Here is a 24,795-nt window from a genome sequence, read left to right as displayed (position 1 = left end):
CAGTATAAGACATATTATGCATCTGCATCATGTTAATTACCATAACAAATTGTAGCTCTGCTTTTTAATGAATATTAATCATTAAATTGAATTCAAATATACATATGCTAACCTTGAATAACAAGATAAAAAAAAAATGTTAACAAAAATCTGTCTTTACTAAAAGCCGGCTGGTCTTTTTAGACAAGGGGGCTTCACACTCAAAAACCACTAAATAAAATATCAAATTTTGTACATTTCTAAAATATTGTATAAGCAACATTTTGATGTCAAAATTTCAAAAGTGCTGTCATTAATTATAGTGTTATTTTAAGCCTAAAGTCGTTTTTATATTCTTCAGCGAAAACTATCAGCAGGGCGATTGTGGTTTTTTGCAGCCACGTATTCCGATATGTGATGAGCCAGACGTCTCACTTAGTTTAAATTTCGAATTAGTTTTGGAATAATAAAATATTTTATATAGACGATCTTTCAGATTTTTTAATGTAAACTAATCATTTTTATTGTAAAGTTTTTGCAACCATGCACTCTTACGACTGCAGAAAAAAAAATTTCCTTCTCTAAGTTTTCAATTTCTAATTATTTCAAATTTCGAGGATTTAAATTTTATTTAAAGTTTTCATACGCAACTCCGAAAGACTAGCGATAAATTCTTTTTTTCTCTGTATTTTGGAAGGAAACGTAATTTAGCGCGTCTTCGATATCCTCTTTTTCCTGTTTCTGATTCCATTTACATTTTTATTCATTAGCAAAGAATTATTTTAATTTATTTTAATAACATTAAATCTTAAATATATGTGTGTCACATAAAATTGTTAGAATTTCAAGTTGAATTTAATAATTTACTGCCGAATTAGAATTAAGTTTTTAAATTAAGAACTTTTAAAATGTCTTTACTTGAGTTTTCATTTTGACTTTTTAATAAGAATTTTTATTCTATATTGATGAAACATTTCTTCAACTTCTAATAAGTAAGATCAGGAAAAAATTTAAAAAATAAATAAGAAAAAGAAATAAAAGCACTTTTTCGATTTGAATTTATTTTTTTCAAAACATAAATTATTTTAACAAACATATTTTATTTATTTTCAATATGAGTGAGCAAAGCGATCTGAACTGAGTTACAAGTTCCGAGAGTTGGAAAGCCATGTCAAACAGTGGACTGTAACAAATTTTAACTAAAAGAACTTAAGTTTTTGAGTTTATTTGTTTAATAATTGAAGATATTTTATTTATTAATCTTTTTCCCACTTCATTTAATACAGCGAAAACTATTAGCAGTAGAATTAGACCTCGTTGCGTCCACTAACTCTCTTTGAAAAGAAACAATACATCGTAATTCGTTAAAATTTCTAATTAGTTTTGGTGTGATGAAATTGCAAAGTTTCTTTTTCTAATGTACGATTAATTCTTCTTCATACCAAAAATACCTATTCGATATCTCGATTTTTAGCCACTCAATGGGAAATTCGCCCTAGGTAGGCAAGTAGAAGGAACAAGCAGAGTAAAATCAGATCGTGAAATAATTTATTAATCAATTCTAATCAATGAGGATCGGCAAGCGATAGCGGGCAAGAAACAGAGCCTCCTAGTAACCAAAAAATAATAAACAATCTATATATATATTTCTCTTACACGGCGACAAAAAAAAAGCCTCATTACAACTCCCCGAATGGCAACGCTAGAAAATCGACCAATGATTGCCGCTAAAAATGTCACATGCCAAATCTAGCTAAGATAGCTCAACATATAGCGCTTTTAAAAACGGAAACTGTAATAACCAGAGAGAGCATAAGCTAGGCAGAAGTCTCTAGTCAGATATATCTCTATTTTAGTATTTTGTCGAAAGCGCTTTTTTTCACGAATTTATATATTACGAATTTATTTGACGATTTTTGATTTATATTACAAATTTATTTGTTTATGCAGGTTTTTCCATTGCAATTCACTTATTTCAATTTTTAATAGACTTAATTATAGCCAAAATTTTAACATTTTTAAAGAGATATCAGTTTTAGAAATTTTATCTTAAGATTTTATACTATAGCACATTTCTAATAGGTTTAACGAATTACACGTCATTTATTTGAATTCAAATTTATTTTAATGACTTAGTATTTACTAAAAAGATGTAATTTTTTTTTTAAAAAAAAAGTTGTTATATGGATTTGAACGATTGTTTTAAATTCTTAGAATTTTGTGCATTTGCAATGTACCTAAGTTAGTAGCGAGCGAAGCGAGCTTGGTTTGCGAAGGAAACCATATAAATTGCGTAGCAATTTTCGGGGGTTGGCGAGCGTTAGCGAGCAGGGGGAGCAGTCCACTAATTAAATAATATTATTTGACTGGCTGAAAAAATATATTTCATATGTTACTTAAAAAAAAAAAAAAGCTACCTACATAATATTTATTAATGTTCAAGAGCCAAATTATTAATTTCGAGAGTTACTCTTGCCCCGCGGCACACAAGTTGTGTCTGCATATCAATACTTTAAATTAAATATGAAATTACTGAAATTAGATTTCATAACAAAACGGGAAGATTTACATATCAAATTGAAAAAACGCAATACAGATAACAATAGCTCTGGTTTGCCAAAGAAATGCTCAGACAATATCCATCGCTAAGTTACAGAAAGTAAATGGATAAAAAAAACAACTATTTACACGAGTATTGCTGGGAACAAAGATAAAATTTACTCATTTCTGAGTAAAACAAGATGACTAATATAATAACGGCACGAATAAAATGAACGGTTCATTCCAGGTTGAAGGACGAGCAAAGGTGATACTGTAAATGTCACAGAACGATGGGCCGTTCATTGTACAATATAGATGAGATACGGATGAAAGCAGAGCAACGATAACTCGTTGTTCTCGGTTTGTATAATTAATGCTCTATTTTACTTCCTTATTGGCCAGTAGGAATTAATAAATAAAATGCCGTCCGTGCCCACTCACAGATAAATCGATTTAGAGTATTTGGCACTAGAACAAAAAAAATTTATTCATAAACTACTACATGCCTATGAGTAGAATACAAAATAACTCTAAGTGTACCAAAAAAGGCAAAATCAATTCAATTTAATTCTAGGTGTTTCAGTAAAGGACTGGAAAAGGAACTTATACCGCTTAAAAGAACAGATAAGTTTCAGATAACGTAATTATAAGATAAAAATAAATGATTATAAAATTTATCCAAATTTGAGATTTTACTGTTGCTAAGACAGCAGTTTTCCTATCCTGAGAATTACAAAAGAGAGAATAAATCATAAGTACATGAAGCACAAACGTAGTTATCGTAAAAACAGTTTAAAAAGAACATTCACAATTATGTAATTTACCTTGAAACAGTCTCAAAACAACCTTATTATGAGAATCCCCTTACAAAAAGCAAGGGCATTCTAATTCTGAACAAATTCTCTACCTACATTTTCTCTTGCTGCCATTTATAATATTATCGCTAAATCATTTTGAAAACTAAAAAATGTATACATAATATACATTTAGATTCAATTTTTTTTTCCAATGCGGTGCATAAAATAAACACACAAAAAATAGTAGATATTGATAACAAACATTAAAACTTAAATAAAAGTAGCATTTTATAGACATTAACTAAAATTAATTATTTATAAAAACAATCAACCTCAATTGATAGCACTTCGATAACACATAACTTCGATAGCACACCTGCTATCGAACTTTTCCTTATCAATCGAAGCTTACAATTTAACTTTCATCAATGAAAAGTCATATATTAAATGAAAATCCCGCATTTAAACTAATTTTATGTTCATTCCCCTTGTAACGTTAAAATACACCCCAAAGTAGACCTGAAAATTCAAATTTTCAGTTAGTAGCCATTTTTTCCTCAAACCGAATAAATCGGTGGCCGGTATTGAAAGATCATTTTCAGTTAATAGCCACTTTTTGTAATTTTCTTTTTTTAAAAAATTCACCAAAGGAAATAATTTACGGCTATAAAAAATTTAATTCAACAATAAAAATAACATAAACGTGTGACAAAATTTAGTTAAACATACTGACTTTAAAGAACTTCAAGTAAAAATATTCGGGGAGGCTAAGTACATTCAATTTAAAATATGAATTGTTAAAGAACTCTCCTTCCACATGAATCTTTCCACCACAAATTCATGAATTCTAAAAATTTTGACTGGTGACATTGGACAATTTAAAAAAATTTTATTTTCCATAGTCCCTACATTGATGTACTTTAATCACTAAGCGATGTTTAAAAAAAATTATAAAAAATAAATAGAAAAGGCGAAAAGTAACAGGTTGTTTATTTTATTTAAGTCCCACTTATTCTTATAGACTCGTCACGTAGCGAGTGGTTATTTTCGGTCTACCCCCAAAGGTATGTTGCCCCCAAAATGAGAACCATTATCCCCAGTCAGTTTATTCAGTCATATTTGATTCAAAATAAAAACATAAGACCTCGAAAAGATTTGTTATTAATTTTATTTCTAAACTCTTTAAAAGGCATTTGTTCGACGATGGAACTTCAAAAACAAAAAACGTGAGATACATGTAGAAGTAAAAAAAAGAAGAAAGAAAAAACAATACACTGTTTGAAAACAAGAAGCTAGGAAGTAGAAAAAAGGAGTAAACCTTTTATATTTCTTAAAATGAGATTTCTGGAAATTCAAGGCGGAAGCATAAAGCTTATACGTAGGTTACGAGCAACCTTTTGAGAAAGGGCCATTCGGTGAGTCACTTATGACGAAATCAACCGTCTGCATCAGAAAAAAAAGTGGGTGGGATATTTTTTCTTTTTGTCCGATGGCAACAAACAAAGTCACATGGAAATGTCATAAAAATAGGTAAATTCTTTTACTGGTACAAACACACACACGCAATTTATTTATCAGGAAACGCATTACGGACATTAAGATTTCTTTATTCCATTGGCCATTCGCATTCAAACGGCTATTTTTTATTGCTGCACTTGGAACAACGAAATAAAACAGAGTTGAAGAAAAGCAGAATCATATGTCTATACTTAAGGATGCAGACTATTTTGTACTTAAATATTTTATAATTTCTACACAAAGACATTAGTATTAATAACAATCCATTTTCGTCACAAAAAGCAAAGATTTATCTAATATATTAAAAATATCAGTAACTAAGGGGGGGGGGAGTAGAAAAATGAAATAAGTGTCATTCGGCGTAAAAATAAATATATTATTAAAACAAGCTCAAACTTAACCTAAACATTACAAACATTCATTAACATACAGGTACGACTGATGGAACAGACATTAATAAATGTCGGTGAGGGCATTCTCATATAAAAGTAAAGCACACCCGCGGCAGCCCATTGTGGGTTAGGAGTTTATTAACAGGGTGCGTAGCCAAATTTTTCAACAAAAAATAAGCACCTTTTTTAGCACTCAAAAATATTTTTAAGCACTTATAAAAAATATAATTAGGCAGGGTTGGCAAGTTCTTGATAATTGACGGTTTTATACGGATTTAACCATCGTGTCAAAAGAAAAAAAACTTTTGGCATAGTTTTTGACAATTGTCAAAAATCATGAAATTTATGGCGTTTTCATACGCTAAGGCTGACGGTAGGCCGAAATAGATTGGGTTTGAATTAATTGCGAAAACGTCGAATAGAACAATAAGAACAGTGTCTCTTTGCATAATACATGGCTAAAAGCAACAGGATAAAGGGAAAATTAAGCACTTTTTAAAAACACCTAATGAAAAAAACACCTTTAAGGGCTTTTAAAAAACGATAATCGAAAATAAGCACCTTTAAACACTTTTTAAAAACCGCTACGCACCCTGATTAAAGGCTTCACAATTTCAGTTGACCGAAAGTATGATAGTGGCAATGGGGTCAGGCATTGTGAAATAGTTTTTATAAAAATGCATATATTTACTACTGAAGATTTGTAAACCGTAAGTCTGAAATTAAAACTGAATATAGGTTTCTACTTTTAGATTTGTAACATAATGTGGAAGGGGGGAATAAAAATAAATAAATAGCGGCTTTTATTTCTTACTATTTTTTCTTCTTCGCTGTTTGAAAAAGTGGTTTCATAAAAACAATGATACACAAGATGAGGTTTAATTTAAAAATATAATTAAAGTTACAATGAAAGTATCGCTTTAACTGAAAATTTTATGAATCAAGAAGAAATGCATTTAACCGATACACCATTACGTACGGACTTGGTCCGATCTAGGACAAAAGTGCTACGGCCGGACATTTTGCTACTCGTAAACCAGACAAAAAGCGTTATGAAGAAACCTTTTTCGGCCATACCACTTTCGGCATGGATGAGGAAATATTTTCATTTCATTCTAAAAGAGAACGCAAGAATGAATCAGTTTAATAAATTTTTCCATCTTAATTTGTTAGAAGCATTTAATTTTTTTAACTCCTTTACATATTCTGTATATAATGCGAATTTATTGCACGTTATATATAGATTTTTTCACCTTTAATTTATATATGCCTAAAATTAGATGCAACATTTATAAGGACATAAAACTAATAAACCAAGCCATCATGACGTGTAAACAGAGAAGCAACATCTAAGCATTGACATAAAGGTCATGATGCTTTAGAGAAGGAAAGAAATCGAAGTTTGATAACGCATCTCCACATGAAAAGTGCAAATAAAAGCGAAGAATCCCAAGGTTTTTGCGTCAATTGCCCTCGAAAACGCGTCAACACCGGCGGTTGTCCCCACACCTTGAAACACTGTCCTTGCGTGAGAACATAACCGATTGCTATCTGTACACTCAAACCCGTGTGCATGCATTTTTTACCTAAAGTATAATCCGCGACTCTGACCTTGAGATAAAGAAAACACTCAAACATATCAAAAGCGAAGTGCATATGGCAAGAGGGTAAACAAACACATCAAGGCAATCGACCAAAACAGATTGGATTTAAATATTCAAGGGAACAAATAATGTATAGCTTTAAGTTTTTAATAAACAAATAACAAAATCATAAGTTTTTAATAAACAAATAACAAGATCATAAAATAAAAAATGTTATAGATCTATTTAATTAATGGATATATAGTATCATACCTGCCAACGTTGGCTGTTTTCAAAAATGATTTTTGAAAAAGGAAGGGAAATGAAAAATAAATTATAAACAAATATATTTGTATATATGTTTAATTAATTCATTTGCAGTGGTAGTTAAAAGCATTCCTAAATTAATGAATAAATTCTAAAATTAAATAGAAGAGCTAAATTTTCACTTTAAGTATAAGAATAAAATTTTCTGAAAAATCAGGAAGAATCTGTAGCTATTATATCTAGTTGATTAACATAATCACGTTAAACAATATACACAAGTAAAAAATTAAACTTTTTTTATTGTTACTATTTCCATCATAAAATACGGTTGAACACGCCAGGGTGTATATTTTATGCAGGTGCTAGGTTTCTCATTTTTCATGCACCTACTTATTGTATTTCTGTGAGGGGGAAAAAAAAAAATTCGCTAAAATTTTCACCAAAAAATTTTACATTTCGAAATTGCTGAGATATTTTGAAAGACCGTGATCAAAACTTTAAAAAAATTTAGGGCTTCGTAAAAAGGAAAAAATTTTAATACATGCCACGGCCAATATTGCTATCGATAAGTACAAAGACCAGGCACAACTGTGGGAATTATAAAAACCTCTTAGCCTTTTTAATTTAAATTGACTATTGCCAATAATTTGCAAACCTAAACTTTAACTTCGTCTTTGAACCAAGCTCCACAATTGTACTACTTTAATGAAAATTTGTAAAGACTATTTGTAAGAGAAATTGGGATGGATTATATAGAATAAATCACTTAATGGTTGTTTTCACACAAAACACGCTCTCATATATCGCAAAAATACTTATTACTTGACAAAAACGACATTTCTCAAGATTTTCTGCTATTCAAAAGAAAATCCAAACACGCAAATGTTTTCACAAATTTTAAACTGCAATTTTAATCCAATTTTGAATAACAGCAGTTCCAAAAATTCGTTTTTATACAGGAAAAGTTAGTATGTTAGGTAGTGGACTATATGCGAAATAGAAAGCAAAATTAATGTATGTTGATGCAAAACAGAAAACAAAAAATTGATATTCTTTCTAGCTTACAAAAAATGCCTAGAAATTTTAAAAAATCTACCTTTTTTTTAAATGCTTCGTTTTTCAAAAAGGAAATAATTACGTAATTGTTTCCATTAATTATAGTCTACAAATAAGGTAAATACAATTTCTGAAAACTTTAATCACGGCCTTCCAAAAAAATATTTTTATTTAACTGCTTGGAAAAATTCTAACTACAGGGAGTAACAATGCTGATGTTCCCATAGGATCACAATGCAAGTACATGAACTTATGTGAGATCTGACAGGGTATATTATTTCTTCTACGAGTTATTGCGTGTCAAAGTTAGCCAAATAATACTCATTGCGAATGAAGAGAAATTCTTTAGCAAAATAAATGAGTAACATTTTTACAGAAACAAAAACCACGACTTAAACTTGGCCTTCAAAAAGAAACTTAACGTTTCTTTCGCCAGGAGAAAATCGAGAAAGGATTTGTGTATTTCGCATTCATTTAAAAATCTATGTCACACATCCTGAAGAATATTCTAACAAAGCTAGCGTAAATAAGTATGAAATTAGTTGTTTATTAGTTATTTAGCTCGAAAGGATAAGCCCTAAATTTATCGCCTAAAATAGCGGACATAATACTGCAGCAACAGCAAAGCTGCTTATCACTGTTTAAATAATAATTTTTATATAAAAGTTTTTACAACACATTTAAGACTTAATTTAACAAAAAAAAAGTAACCATTTGTGCTCGAAAGACGTGCTACGCACGTCAAAATGAGTGTCACAAAATCGACGCGATGTACACGTCGACTCAAATATAAATGACCAGGAGTCTGTCCAGACATTTTGTGAAAGGTCCGTTTTTCGTGAAATTGTGAAAAAATTACTAACATTCTTTCAACCAGGGTCCGCTTTTATGAATTTGTGCTAATAGGGTCCGTTATTGCAAAAAAAAAACTTTTTCAAGGAGTTTTTAAATTGTAAAGACATACAAGATTATGCTCAACACTGTAAAATTATAATTAAAAAAATTGAATTTTAAAAAATAAACAACAATTGCTGCTTCTAAATTAGAGATGCAACATACAAATATTTGGTACTAGCCGCCTAAGGCGGCCAGCTGTCCGCCACGCTGAAGGTTTTCACAAATAAAGTTTTTTAAAACATAGCAGGAAATCTGAAGATTAGTGGACAATTAAAGTGTTCCTGTCCAGCAATTTTGTCTTCATATCCAGTTCTGCTGCAGATGTGTTATAGCTCTTGAGGATGTTTGAAATTATATAGCTACAACGCTTAAGAAAAAAAAACTAAAATGCTAAATACATGAAAAGAACACGAAAACGAATAAATTTTTTATAGTATCAATTTCTATTTCCATATAATTTTTTATGGTATCAAATTCTATTTCTATATCTGTTACGTCAAGCACTCAGGTATTATAATTTGATCTAGTTGTGCTTGTATAATTTTGATCTAGTTGCGCTTTCTACGTCATTTTGTTAACATCGTTTGGTTTGTTATTTAACATCGTTTGGTTTGTTATTTTTAAGTTAACTTTCAAAAAATTGGCTGGCATCAGCATTTTTATTCTTTAAGTTGTTTATTTTTTCTTTTGGAATTCGTTCCTTTTTAGAGAAATGTTTTTCAACCTAATCGAATTCTTTGCCGACTGTTCTCTGTATATATAAAGAAAATAAAGTAAATATTTTTAAAGTGTTGTGAAAAGAATTTTTAGTTGTACAAAGTACTACAATATCGCTATAAAAATTATCGTCTTCGCTTAAGAAAAAAAAATAGAGCGTGGAAAGAAGAAAAACTTATTATAACAATTATGGACAGCGACAAATATATCAAAGCGAAGCGTTCTATTTACGTATCGAATATGTTGCCACATTTTTAATACAAAAGTTGAACTTTTCTCCACTTTAATAAATGTAAACTAATGCGAACTTTACAATTAAATTATTAATTCCTTCGTATATTATTGGTTTAAGTTGTCGAAAATTAATATTTCAATTGTGAGGTTCGCATTAGCATACATTTATAAGAGTGGGGAAAAGTATATGCATTTTTTAATAGTTTTTTGAATATGGCTCTTTGAAGACGAAAAAGCAGACGAAAAGCATAGACTTACCAAAATGACTGATAACTAAATAACTAATCAAAATTTTTGGAAAAGAAAAAAAAATACTTCTTCATTATGTCAAAACACAATTATGGGCCGAGTTTCGTGCCCGGGCGAGGCTTCTGGGGCGATATATTGTGATTACAGACACACACACAGCCGCGTTTATTATTATGTATAGATTTAGCCTATACCGCAGAACGCAGAATATTAATTTCGGACGAATAATGGAAGAATCGTCTGCCGAAGACAAAACTTAATTCGTTTACATCCATCTTTCTTGTTTTCTGCCCTGAAAAGGGTTTATTCGATTAACAAAATAATAATGAAGATAAACAAATTTGTGAAGGGTCCGTTTTTATGAAAAGATATTTCGTGAAGGGTCCGTTAACGGACCCAAATTTCTTCTAAACAGACCCCTGATGACGCACGTGATTCGAATCAAAAATATAAAATAAATTATTTCAATTTCTAAAAGGCATTGAACATTTAACGCTGCTTAGCAGTTAGTTGCAGCAGACTATTTTAGTAAGCATATCTGTGAATTTCTGAACAGAGCAAATGGTTAAGAAAATCATTCATGTTTAAAAGATATAAGCGAAATTCGGTAAAGCTGTAAAAATAAAAATGAATTTTTAACATTAACAAAACATTCAGACAAAAAAAAAGAAAAGGTTAGCATGCAATAATCACAGCAATGCATCTACATCAACATTTAAAATTACTAAATATCTAAATCTTAGGCACGCCGCATATAACTGGTCATACAAAAATCAGTTAAAAAGGAGTTCAAAATTACAACAACAACAAAAAAAAGAGGGGAAAAAAAAGTAAATTGGGAGAAATTACCTGACAAATGAAAACTATTCCTAGACTCGGTAGAAAGAAAAAAAAAGACAATTTCTTACACGAAGCAACTACAAATTAGTAATAAATATTGAAATTGCTTTAAGTACTGTGAACGAAGCAGCTTCTGGACATACAACAGACAGCAAACAAGCCGGGGGGGGGAAATATACTTCATAATTTTAAAACTAAACCTAAATGAATATTTACAGTTTATTAGCGCGTGTCAATTCATAATGACATTATAATAACGTTATTAAAGTTATAAACCTTGAAATATATGCTCCTGCGCAAAGCGGGCTGGACACATCACTCCCCAATCGCCTAACCTTGGCGTGTCTTTTGTCTCACTCAGAAATCGCCGAATATACATTAAATAAAATTTTAAGAGTTATTAAACTTTTACAAATATCGCTAATTTGGCGACATTTTTCCTAGCCTGTCTCTTATTCTTCCATCACTGCCTAATTCTCAATTTTTGCAAATTTTTATGAGCCCAGGTAATGCAGTATTGGAGTAAGTTTTTAAATATTAAAAAATTAGACCACCAACGCTTTTCTCCATATTGACGTTTTGCGCCAATTTCAAAATAAGCGTAGGCAGTGCAGGCTTTAGATAGGTTGAACTTGACCTAGCAGTCATGAGAAAAAGTTGCAAACTCGCAGCATTTATAAACATAGCATATTATTCGCAAAAAAGCATAATTTCAAATTACGACGGAGCCTTCGACGAACTTAGTCCCCCTTTACTTTTCATTAACCATAACCACTAAGAACAAACTTAGAGTTGTAACCAGTAAACTATTAAAAGGTTTAGATGGAAGTATGTGTTAGGCAATGACACTAGTGCAATCCTAAGAAAAAATTTAAAAAAATGAAAAACATCACATCACGCGATTTTTTTTTTTCTTGTCAGTAAACAATCAAGCGAATCCTTCAACATTAGTTTTTTTCCCTGTTCGAAAAATATTTTGCGGAAGAACTCCCGTTATTATTCTCATTCCCACAGTGCAACGACCCGTTTGAAGAATCAGCGGCCCGATTTTTTTTTCCTAACTTCGATTTTTATTCCCTTTCAACTAACTCTTTTATTCTTTTTACTTTCAAAATCTGCAAATTCCTTACTTTCCTTCATTAAATGATACAACCAGCCCCAGTAATTTTTTTTTAAAGGTTGACTTTTTTAAACACTTTAAAATTGATATTCACATGATGAAACAGAAACTTCCGCGTACGTTTTTTTTTTTTTTCTTTTATCTTTATATAAGTTTTGTAAACATTTTTTTTTTTTTTTTTTTGCACGCGACATTATACTTAGCCTTTTTGAATAGTAATTTAAACAAATTTATAGGACTAGGCCATAAAAATTACCTCGTCCAAAATAAATATCATGCCAGCTTTTTAAATTTGATAATTGTAGCTTTTAGATCTAAGCAAAGACTGTTAATTAACTGAAAAGTTTAAATAGCCATAACTTATAATTCCCAACAAGTGCTTGTGAAACATTTCCAAGCTTTAGGAGAGGAGAAAAAAAAATGATGATTCTTAACCTTCAGAGCACCATGATTGGGTCATTTTATCCCCATAATAAGATTTTAAAATTTAAAAAACCCTTACAAAATTTAAATTTATAGATACCATCCTTGGCATGAAAATTAAAAAAATTTCATAAATATTACAATGAAAACAAACTTCAGGCTTTTTACACTTCAATACATTCTTAATAAAAGCTACATTATTTCCAGTACTTAATAATTTAATTTGTATAACAAATTGATTGTTTTTACTACACAAGTAATTAAAAATTTGGAAACTGGCATCAAAAAACTAAACTGATAGTTCATTAGTTTTCACCTCCCTAAAAAAGATTTTGCACTACTGATGTAAAATAAATGCTTTTTATTTTCTGGTTTTCAATGTGTGTCGAAAAGGAATTTTTATATTAAATTCTGCATAAATAGGATATAAATATAAACAGAATACAGTCAATATGCTACAGCTTGATATTTTTTATTATTTTGAGATTCTTAAACTTCAAATTATTTTTGACTTTTACTCCTATTAATTCAATTGTTTTTATAAAACTCAATCTTTCATAGTAAAAAAAATGTAACTATAACATCATAAATGGGATACCTGCAAGTGACGTAGTGTTGATATCTGATAGTGTGTTGAAATGTGGCATATGTTTACGTTAACAACTGTTATTATTCTATTTCAAATAAAGCCAAGCCGGTGAAGTATCAATTCTCCTAAGTGACACATTCTATATATTTTTTGAGAAAGTTTCTGTCATGAAAATTTCAAATCTTTCAATGTACATATATTCCTTACATAGCACAATGACAGCCATGTAGAACATATTCAATTCTTTCACTATATATATCTTTCCTACTTAGCACAAAGACAGCCACATAGAAGATAAATAAACTAATTATGTACCAAAATTGCCATGTACACAAAACAAAAATATATCACGGTTACAATAAAATACATAAAAAAAATAAAAAATCTAAGTAAAATAAAAGACGTAGAGGAGAAAAAATTATATTTCAACAAATTCGATATAATACGGCGTTGCATTTAATTAACATTCTTACTTATGTGAAGAAACTTAGCTCAACTTTAACATGCCATTTTGCTCATAAACTATGTGCTAACATCATTGGCCACATGTGTGGGCTATCGTAATCTTCTTGAAATGCAAATACCCAATTTCTTATGCTTTCTATCAGAATCTATACACAACAAGTTAAACCAATCAGAACAAGTTTAGTCAACAATGGAACACAATTAATCAATGGTGCAGCCAAAAAAGAATTGCTTTAATACCCATAAATTTTCAGTACACAACAGTTTAAATAAGAATTATTTTAAACAATTAACTATTTTTAACTATAGTTAATAAGAACCATAAGACAATAAGCGGGTGTGACGAACCCAGTGTGTAAAATATTTATAATAAATATATTATCAAATATATAATTGTCAACTATTTCTTTTAAATTAAAATTTGAACTCTTATCTTCACTTTGAATTGTACATATTTGACTTTGTTAATTTTTAGAATTATTTCCTGCCTCACACTTTTTCTATTTTTCTTACAAAAGTTTTTTTATTTTTGGACATTTCAAACGCATGTATTTATTTTCATTCCTCCTCACACAGCTCCAGAGAAATATTTTACCTTCTATTTGTATTGTGTTTTATGCATTTTCACTCTGTAATAGCTTCTTTTAAATCAATTCCCTTTTCTGACTGATCAGCAGTTGATTTAATTCTTGAGTATGATTCCTGGGAGAGGTTATATTCCACAAAACCCGATCTTAGCTGTGCCATTGTATACACTTGTATATTGTCAGCTTCAGTGCAACACAGCATAACATTAAAATTTGGAAATTAAAAGATTCAATACAGTTCTACATATCTAAATTCTACTGCTAAATTTCAAACACACCAATATCAAATTTGCATTCATGATTTACTCTTGGAACTAGGCAGAAAAAGCATTTTCGGAAAAAAAGATGTTAGAAAAAGACCTTTTAACACTAGAAAAAAATTAACATTTAAAAAATTGTGAGTTAAAATCTAACCATGATTAGGAAGAATACAGTTTGAGTTTTCCCGAATACTTTAATGCTAATATTTAAAGAAAGAAAAAATATCCATAGGCAATAGGTATAAATCTACGAATCTGCTGTCAAAAAGTAAGACCTTACCCTAATGAATTGCCGCTTCTGATAAAATTGAAGCTACATTATTAATATGTATGCATTAATCAAAATATCTCACAGATGAAGTATTTGTTTAAACTCGAAAATTAAATCTAGCAGTACAGCTTCCTAATCTAAGTTTAAATCTAAGTTTTTCATCAGTTCAATTAAATTTAAGATATTACAAATTGGCTGTGTATTACAAAGTAGATCATCCTTACATAAAAGCAATTATATTAATTTTTATTAAACATTAAAATTAATCTAGAATAAAACTAAATACTTTTCAGGGTTGGCAGGTTTTTGACATGTGACAGTTTTTGACAGTTTAAACCATGGTTTAAACCGTCACGTCAAAAACCTCACTGTCAAAAATGTCGAAAATGTCAAAAACCTATATTCATATGTGAAATTTAATTAATACATAAAATTTATATATTTTTTATTAGGGATAGTGTTTCTAAATATGTTCTAGAAAAAATAAATTTAAAATTTTGAACACTTATATTTTGAACAGTAACCAAAATCTTGTACTTAAAACTCACATCTTATGTAATATTATGTATTCATTTTCATGTGTTATTGAAAATCTGCAGTGATATTATTAAGAAATTTATTTATAACCAAATTTAGCGTATAGTATAGATTATACTAAAAATTAGACATTTTTAAAGATAAACATTAGCAGTTTTGTACATTAGACATCTTCTTTTAAAGAAAAATCTTTTTAATATTCTTTTAAATCTTCTTAATAATCTTTTTAACATAAGACAATACAAATTTAAGTGCTTTCTGTTAAATACACAGAGTAGTTAGTGTCGATTTACAGTATATTCAGCCTATTCATGCTGAAAATTTAGTTTATCCAAATACTTGTGAATTTCATTTTGCTGAATACGATATAGTTTTGTTGAATATCTAAATATTCAGCTGTTGAATAATTACTTCTTGCTTTCAAGATATGCATTATTTGTATTCTTAATACAAGTGGAGAAAAAAAAAATTAAGAGATAAAAATTGTTTTAAAATGATAAGTGTAATAATTATAAATAAATATAATAAACAATATGAATTATATTTATCATTATTCATAAATATAACTACTTTTAAATTCAAATTAACATACTGGATAATAAAGATATTCGGTATAACATTAAAAAAAATTTATACACTTGTATCAAGTTTGTATTTATACAACATAACTTGTAAGTTCCTTATAAATATTAGTTATATGTTCCTTATATGACAAAATTGCATAGTAATAAACTTTTAATTTTCTTAAGTATCAAAAAAAAAAAATTTTTTTTCAAAATATAAATATTTAAACAATTTTTGTGCAAAATTTTTCTGCACATGCATTTGAATATAAATTTCTGAGATTTTAAATCTGTTATTTTATCTTAATTTTAATTAAAATATATTTTAAAACCTGCTGATTACCTATAGTATAATTAAATTTCAATCTAATGCATGGCAACTGTTGGTAGTTTTGAAGTTTATATATTTTCTTGGCAAACTTCAGTTTTTGACATTTTTGACGGTTTAAACCAGTATTATACCCTTGTCATGTCAAAAACTACTTTTTGACGTCAAAAACCCAACCCTGATACTTTTATTAAAAATTGAAATTCTGTTATCTTTTAGAAATTTAATTTTTAAAAAATAACAAAGCATGCAAAAAAAATGAGAATACATAAAAATTAAATTTATTATAATTATGTTTTTTCATTACAGATTCAGAAAAAGTTTCAAATTAATTTAATGTATAAATATTATTATCCATTTCTAATGATAAAAAATAAAATTTCATCCCTCTTTCCAACCTTTAAATAATACTAGACTACAGTAGCATAATGTAGCAAATCATTTTTATTTTTATGTTACCCAGGAATAACAGTGTTTCAAAATTAGAATGAAATAAAATGATAGTTGGGGCAATTCCATGATAGAGAAGACAAAATTAAAAAATAAACATTTAATAGCATAAACGAATCGGTTAATAAATTACTTAGTATTTTAATAAATATTTTAGATATAATATAAAAACAATTGCTTTTAAATGTTATGTAACAATAAAATAGTTTATAATGTTAACATAATTTGCAATATCTTTTTCTCTATTTGCCATTTTATGTTTCATTTCATGTGTACTTCCATGTTTCCTCTTAACTTGGAAGCTTTTTTCAGATAAATTTTAAAATAATAATCCTTTTATTGCTTACAGAATGAGAAATTCTAAATATAAATATATTTTACCCCATGTAACGTCAGTAACATTTAATATTTTTATTCTAAATAAATCTTCAAAACTTTTTACCCTATTTTTAAATGAGTAACTATACTAATAGACCATTGAAAAATATCCTATATAATTTTTAAAGAAAATTATTATTTATTAATGAAAAAAAAAAAGTTTAAAAATAGAAATATTATCAAAATGCAATGTTATCCGCCATGGAATTGCCCCTTATCTAATTGAAAAAGGTTTATTATACCTTTCAAAATAAGCAGAAGATAATAGGAAAAAGAACAAAACAAATAGGTACATCACAACTATAGAACTAATCTAGCAGATAACATTCAGCAATGGTCAACTGTATTACTATCACTTACGGTGAAATAATTTTTATAAGACTTTATAAAAACTGATTTGTAGGATATCTTAAAATTTAATAGAAAAAAATACAAATAAATAAGGAATACACAAAGAGTGAAATCATTATTTAATTATATTTACCTTAATAATAGTAAGTAGGTATAAATTTAGTTCCAAGTACTACATCTAAACTTTTTAGGTATTAACAAATCTATGTGTATAAATAACTAAAGTTATTAATAAAATAATTTGGCAAATAATAAACTTGCTATAACAGAAATTAAAATCTAATTTAGAACAGAAATCCTTGAAAATAACTCATTATCACTCCCTAAAGAAGAAGGCTTACAAAACTGAGACTTATGAGGCAACATATCCAAGCCCCTTGCTGACCACTGTTTACTTTCATGTCATTAAATAGCAATTTATGTCTAAGTAGTGATAAAAATTTTAGATGCTATTAAGAAATTTTGTTTGGTTATGTTATGTAGACATATAAAGCATTATTTGACATTTAACTAATTAAGGTACTTTTTTTGGAATTTTTTTGGCAAAATAAAATTTAAATAAAGAAAACAATAATGATTTACTTAATAAGAGTTAATTATTTTAACAACTGCAAAACATTTTCAATTATTAAGTCTTGTAGCAAAATATTAAATTCCGCTCAAGAGCTATCACCTAGCTACTCAAGACACAAATCTTTGTGCTAAATAAAATTATTGTTCATTATACCCTAGTGTAGTTCCCTAGTAATAATATGACGAACTCATTAATCTTTAGTAATATACAAACTGGCCGCTATTATTTTTGAAATATTTTTATAAGTATTCCTAAGTAGTTTCTAAGCTACCATAGCTAGATTATGATAAATTTTAATAATCTAAGTGAAAATAGCAGACCATAATGTTTATTACTTAATGCGCATCGTAACATAAGTTTTTATGCATATATCAAAGGCAAACGTGAAGTTTCGATAGAGATATTTAAGAAAGTAGCTTAATTTTAACCACAAATACTAATAATAGCACATTAAAAAGAATATGAAGCTTTCGAATTATAAAACAAGTTCAAGAAGTGTCATTTTCCCCTCAATTTTAAAATATAGTGCATTAGTATAGAAATAAATAAACTATTTAAAACCAGTTCTTTTCTGAGTATCAAAAAATACATTTTACAATCTATTATCTAATTGTGTCGGATATCGTAGTATGTCCCAATTATGAAGCCACACATGAATGCGAAATTCAACTACAGCATTTATCAACTATTATTAAGAATATTGTTGTTGAATTAAAATAATTTACATACCTTAGGTCTATAAAACCATTTTCTTAAAGAATGCATCCCAAAGTTTTATCCTTATTAAATACCAATTGGCTCAATAATAGTTTCACAACACTAACACACATGCACAATGCCCGTCGTCAAACATTGTATATACATAAAACCATCACTGTAATTCTTTATTTCCAAAATTTTTCATAATAGTATGGAGCATATGTTCTAAAAACCTTAAAATAACTAATATACACTTCCTAACTCGACAATCCAAAACTTCCTACAACCCAATGTTTTTCTTCATTTTTAGTTTTGTCTTCATTTCAAAATATCCTCGACCCGTTAGCAGATTTAAAAAATAAAAAAAAACAGCTGCAAAAAAGTATCCATGTGATCTGATAATAGACATTCAGACTGGTATTAAACCTGCGTTCCAACTTCTCATTGGTTTTAATAGAAGATCAAATGATTTAAAATTACCAATAAAAAGCATCTTCATGGATTTCTATGACGTTAAAAATCGGCAGTCTGACTAAGATGAATGAAAGACCGTTTTCACTGTACAAATGAAATTCAAGTATGCGAGTTAGAACCCGTGAAAGAGAGAAATCCAAAGGGGCTACAGATGGCTGGGAACACTTTGCATGCTTCATGCTTTCACCATTAGCTTGTGGAGAGTCACAGGAGAAGGAAGTACGTTAGTTTCCGTCTTAATTTTCAAATAGATTAAAACTTTTAAATGATCAAACTATGCGGAACTAAAAACTACATTTAACATAGTTCTAAAAGAAAGTGTCGGGAAAATTTTTAAAAGTAGAAAAATATCATAGGAAAGGGGAAGATATCGTACTACAGGAGAAGAGGAAGGGGGTCTAGACTTGGAACTGATTGCGTATTCGCGATCGCAATGCTCGAATACGCAATCTGTAGAGAAAAACCAGTTCCATGTCAACAGCCCCACCCCCTCCGTCTCATACTCTTCAGCAAGTCTCGAAAAGAGTCGCATGTACTAGCTAGTTGTCTCATTTCTCATTGAGTTAGGAATCGCATTATAGGTAGAAAAAATGTAAATGATTTTGACAAAACATATTGCTGCGTACCTAGATATACGGCGTATGTGTTTAGAAATCCTTCCGTAAGTTTCCGTCCCGCAGTGGACTGATCGTTAAGACGCGGTTCCCAGCAGATCACAGAAGTCGTGCGGGTGGGTGATCACTTGGATTAGTCTGCGTAGGGACCGAGGGTGTGCTGTATTGGTCCTCGTTAAACTGTTCTACCGCAAAGTTGATTGTAGATAGTTGATAGAGTAAATTGAGTAAGCTTATAGTAATTCAATTTATTTGCAATCATATTATCTGCGTGTTCATATGTTATCATTTCAAAAGTTTTTTAATAAATAGTGAATCACCTTTCCATATTTTAAGAAATAGGTACTTTATGGAAGTAGGGTTAGATTTTTATAATTTCCTTTTAACTTGGGTTATATAATGAACTTTGAATACTTAGGAGTTATTTTAATCTAACTAGTTTAATTATTTGTATAATTGTATATAATATCTTACTATAAGTATATACTGTATACTTTTTTAAATCAATGCATTGTGTAGTTTAATGTTTAAAACCATGTGTATGTTTTCAACAATTTATCACGCGCATATACAATCATACCACGTTTCACAAGGTCTGCCAACCAAATTGATCCGTGTGTTCATGTCAGAATTTCAAAAGGGGAGATTTCCGTGTTGTGATCCATGGCAGGATACTCGCCGTCTCGTTAACGCGATAATCTAAACAGCAACAACAACAAAAACAAAGAAACATCACAGAAAGGGACCAACTCGAAAGGTATAACACTCATCGAAAGGTATAACCCTTGGGCAAACATCTGCATGCTTATTTTTTAAAAAAAATGTGCTAGTTTAAAAACAAGCGACTAGGGCAGGGGTGGCGAACCTTTATACATCAACGTGCCATTTTTCTAAAAAAATTTTTTAATGAGGTCATAGACGTGCCGTCAAATAATTTTGACTTCGTGATTATAGGGAAAATAATAATACTAAACACTATCAACTCAAAACTCTTTATTTACATTGAAATAAAATACATTTTGCAATGTCTCAGTTATACGCACAATTCAACTTAAAGTAACATCAGTGTGACTTCTGTTGTTGCAGATTAGATGACAAATAACTTATATTAGGTTGTAAGATGTTAGTTTAAGCAGGACTCTTAAATTATTTCTGCTAGTTATTTATTGTTAGCTTGTTTTTTATGGTTATTAATTGTTTTTTTAGCATTAATTGTTAATTTTTTTTTAATAATTGCTTATTATTTTGTTTGTTTTTCGTGAATTTCAATTTAATTGTTACATATGCTTCAATTGTGATAGGTGGCGTGCCCAAAATATTGTGTCGAGTGCCATAAATGGCACGCGTGCCATTGGTTCGCCATCCCTGGAGTAGGGAAAGGACGATTCCATAATGTTAAAAACTTAGAGTTTCGTCGGAAGAGTGAAAATAGAGAAAGAGGGAAATTACACTGAGAATATTGGGGATTTCTTTGTTCGCTTCCTTGGCGTATTGACTAAATTTCAAAGGTTTACCGTCACCGTTCGCATTTGTTTTTACGTTTATTTTTTGCGACGTTTGCTGTCATTTTCGAACTCGTATAAAATATGTTTTTTGTTGAATTTTGTCGTTATGTCTTTGTTTTTATTATTGTTATTTGTTTTGCTTTCGTTTTTAAATTTTTTTTAACTTTAAAGTTAGTTAGATCTTAATATATGTATGTTATCGGCAAAGTATGAAACGCCAGCATTGTATAGAATGCTGGATGTTTTTAGGCAAAGTAGGAAATATGAGAATTATAACATATTTTCCCTAGGCAATGTATATAATGCCTAGGCATTCTATAGAATGACAAATGCTATTTAGACAAAGTATGAAATAAACGTCCTGATGCGGCTATTATGTAAATGATGTGCATGTTACTGTGAATGACCGAAATCGGTGGTTGTTGACTTTCATCGGTGAATGTTGACTATCACATTGTCGCTTTGGTGAATGTCCGAAATATTTATTACATCCGATTTGATATTAATTTATTTCGTTTATATAATTACATTTATTCGATATTTTAATACTTACTGACGATAGATTAGAAGAAACATCAGTGTTTGGAGTATCGGGCAAATGTATACTGGGCAGTGGCACTAAACCTTAAAAAAACATAATTGCATGGTATACCGGACAGTGGCACTGAACCTTATAAAAACATCAGTGTAGGGTATACCGGGCAATGGCACTTGAGCTTAAAAAACATCAGTGCAGCGAGGGTATACCGGGCAATGGCACTGAACCTTAATAAAAAACATCAGTGTAGGGTATACCGGGCAGGGACACTTGACCTTAAGAAAACATCAGTGCAGCGTATACCGGGCAAAGGCACTTGACCTTAAAAAAAAGCATCAGTGTAGGGTATACCAGACAGTGGCACTTATACTAGGTCTAGTTGGCTAGACTTTTGCTAAATGTCTGAAATATATACAAGGTCTAGTTAAGTGCCACTGCCCGGTATACATTTGCCCGGTATACCCTATACTGATGTTTTTTTACGGTCAAGTGCCATTGCCCGGTTTATACACGGAATTCTTTTCACGATCTCCCCCCCCCTTCACGCTCCTCCAACATGTACAGAATTGCTGGGACAGCGACCGATAATTGTCAACAGTACTGAGGTACGTACCTCTCTGCATCCAAAACGTTCCTTGAAGATAAAAAGAAATCAATTTTGACTGTCTTCTCTATAAAGCCTAATAAATAAAAGATAATAGTATAAAAAATAAAAGATAATAAAAGAAAGATAATAGTATTCTTTTCAAAATGATTGATTTTGTACTTAATACTAACACAGTAAGTGTACAGCAAAGATTAGTATATGCACTTGCAGGTTGCGAATTTAGATACACAGAGCACTATCTTGAACTTTCGAACTTAACGCAATATTCTCAATAGATTTTTTACACTTGTAATGTACTTTAAATAATGGTTAATGGAGTATATTTTGAGAATGGAAGCAGGTTTTAAAAAAATTAGAAACTACAGTTTTCAAAGTGAAATACGAGATTCAAAATTTAAGCAGAAATTATTTGAATGGAGCATTTTAATTTACAGTTATAATTAAGAAGGAACTGCTTCTGCAAGAAAGAAAAAAATAGATAAAACTCCTCTTGCTCTGTTTCTGATTAATGACCTATCGTTACTTTCAAGCATTCCTACACGAAGACCATGTTTTAGGAACGATGCAATTCCTACTGTAAATCTGCCACCTTCAACTGTAGTCAACAGTTATGTTGAAAGTGCGAAAAAGATTGCGCTGGAGCAGGGGTTTCCAACTTACATGAGGCCGGGGGCCACAATTGAAAACGCAAATCAAATGGCTGGTCGCAACTTTATCAACATTTTATGTAGGACTCTTTTATGTTTGATTGAAGGAACATTAAATATTACTGTCAGTATTTTACCAAGTTGTACTAAACAAAAGTATTGAATTACAAATTAAAAAAATAAGTAGATTTTTAAAAATATTAAATAAATAATAAAAATTCGTGCTACAATAACTTTAATGTGCAACAGATAGCTAATTGTTAAGATATAAAACTTCAAAAAGGTTGGTATTAAAACTTACATAGTAGCACACAAAATATTCAATGAGAAAATTGAGGTTTGTCTGCTGCAACCACCAGAAAATAGAAATTTACATTTTAAGTTTACAAATGTGTTTGTAAATATTTTCATCCAAAATGAGTGGTTTCAAAAAGTTAAATCGGAGAATTTCTTTGAGAAAATTTCTAATACGCACATGCAAAATTATCTTCACAAAATACAAAAAAAAAAAAAAAAAAGAGCAACATACACGATTATTTTTGTATTTGAATAAATATTTCTTGGATGCAAAACCTGAGAAATAATTTTTTTTTTTGCACAGTTGGTATGTTAAATTTCACAGAAACGAAGAAATTAGGTTTATATTAACGAGAAAAGTATTTTAATAGATTTTTTACGAAAATTGACAACTAATATATTTTAGTTCGCGGGCTACAAAAAAAGGTTTCGCGGGCCGGATGCGGTTAGTTTTTTAATAAGTTATAATTAGTAGTAAAATTAGTGCTTTTTTTCCACAAGATTAATATAAATGGTTTTAAACAGTAATATTTTTACTACAACTTCACGAGAGGTTACACATTGAAACGACTGTTAGATTTAAAAACGGGTGCAAATTTTCAGTATACCAAAAGGTCACAACACTGGGTTTGAGTGCAGGTAGTGGATTCGAATATTGATCAAGAGAGAGTAGGTTCGAGAACTGGCTATAGGCGAGAGGGTTCAATCAATGATTGAATAATCAATAGTTCTAGTTCTGATCAAATAAAAGAAGGTTCAAGATCCCGCAACAACAAAAAAAAAAAAGTAGTTTCTTCAAATAACTCATAATCTAAGATTCAGAAAAATTTAATATTCAAAAAGAAATTTTCCAATTTAGTTTAATATATACGGTATGGCACTTCCTTGAAGTTGCGTTCACTGACCTCCAGGATATTCCAGTTCTTCAATGGTACTAAACAAATGAGGCGAGTTCGAGAACCGGTACAAAATAGTGGGTTTAAATAAAAGCAATTCGAGTACCAATTAAAAGGTAGCAAGTTCGAGTATTTAAAAAAAAAAAAAAAAAAGTAGTTCAGAAAGGTGATCAAATGATAGTGAGTCCGATTAATGATCACATTATAATAGGTTCAATTATTGATCATATAATTAAGTAAAGGGTTCGAGTGCTGATCAAATGACAACGGGATTAAGTACCACATTAAAAAAAAAAAAGTTCGATTATTGATCAAATGTTAGAGGGCTCAAGTACTGTTAAATCAATAAAAAGACAGTGGGCTAGAATTTTGAACAAAATAGAATCCGCTAGGAAATCGATCGAATGATTGTACGTTAGAGTACTTATAAAAAGATACTAAGTTCAAGTACTGATCAAATGATAGCGTGTTCGAGTACCGAAAAAAAAAAAATCGATTTGAGCGTTGGCGATCGAAATGGACTTCAGGTGGTAAATAACAGAACTCTTTTTA

At 29.7% G+C, this 24,795-nt stretch overlaps 1 protein-coding gene across 1 annotated transcript in view; it reads right to left on the bottom strand.

Moving 5' to 3' along the window:
- The window catches only part of LOC107440467 (lateral signaling target protein 2 homolog), a 68,653-nt gene extending 49,572 nt beyond the window's left edge, over window positions 1-19,081 (bottom strand). Inside the window, exon 1 of the mRNA XM_016053385.4 lies at window positions 18,696-19,081. Coding sequence (XP_015908871.3) covers window positions 18,696-18,731 — 36 coding nt within the window. The 5' untranslated portion in view covers window positions 18,732-19,081. The remainder of the gene's footprint in view (window positions 1-18,695) is intronic.
- Between the last annotated feature and the right edge of the window lie 5,714 nt (window positions 19,082-24,795).

The sequence above is a fragment of the Parasteatoda tepidariorum genome, chromosome 8, assembly GCF_982258835.1.
Source record: "Parasteatoda tepidariorum strain Cologne lab strain chromosome 8, Ptep-v5.0, whole genome shotgun sequence".
NCBI classification, from domain to species: domain Eukaryota; kingdom Metazoa; phylum Arthropoda; class Arachnida; order Araneae; family Theridiidae; genus Parasteatoda; species Parasteatoda tepidariorum.
This window is presented reverse-complemented; position numbering and strand designations above follow the sequence as displayed.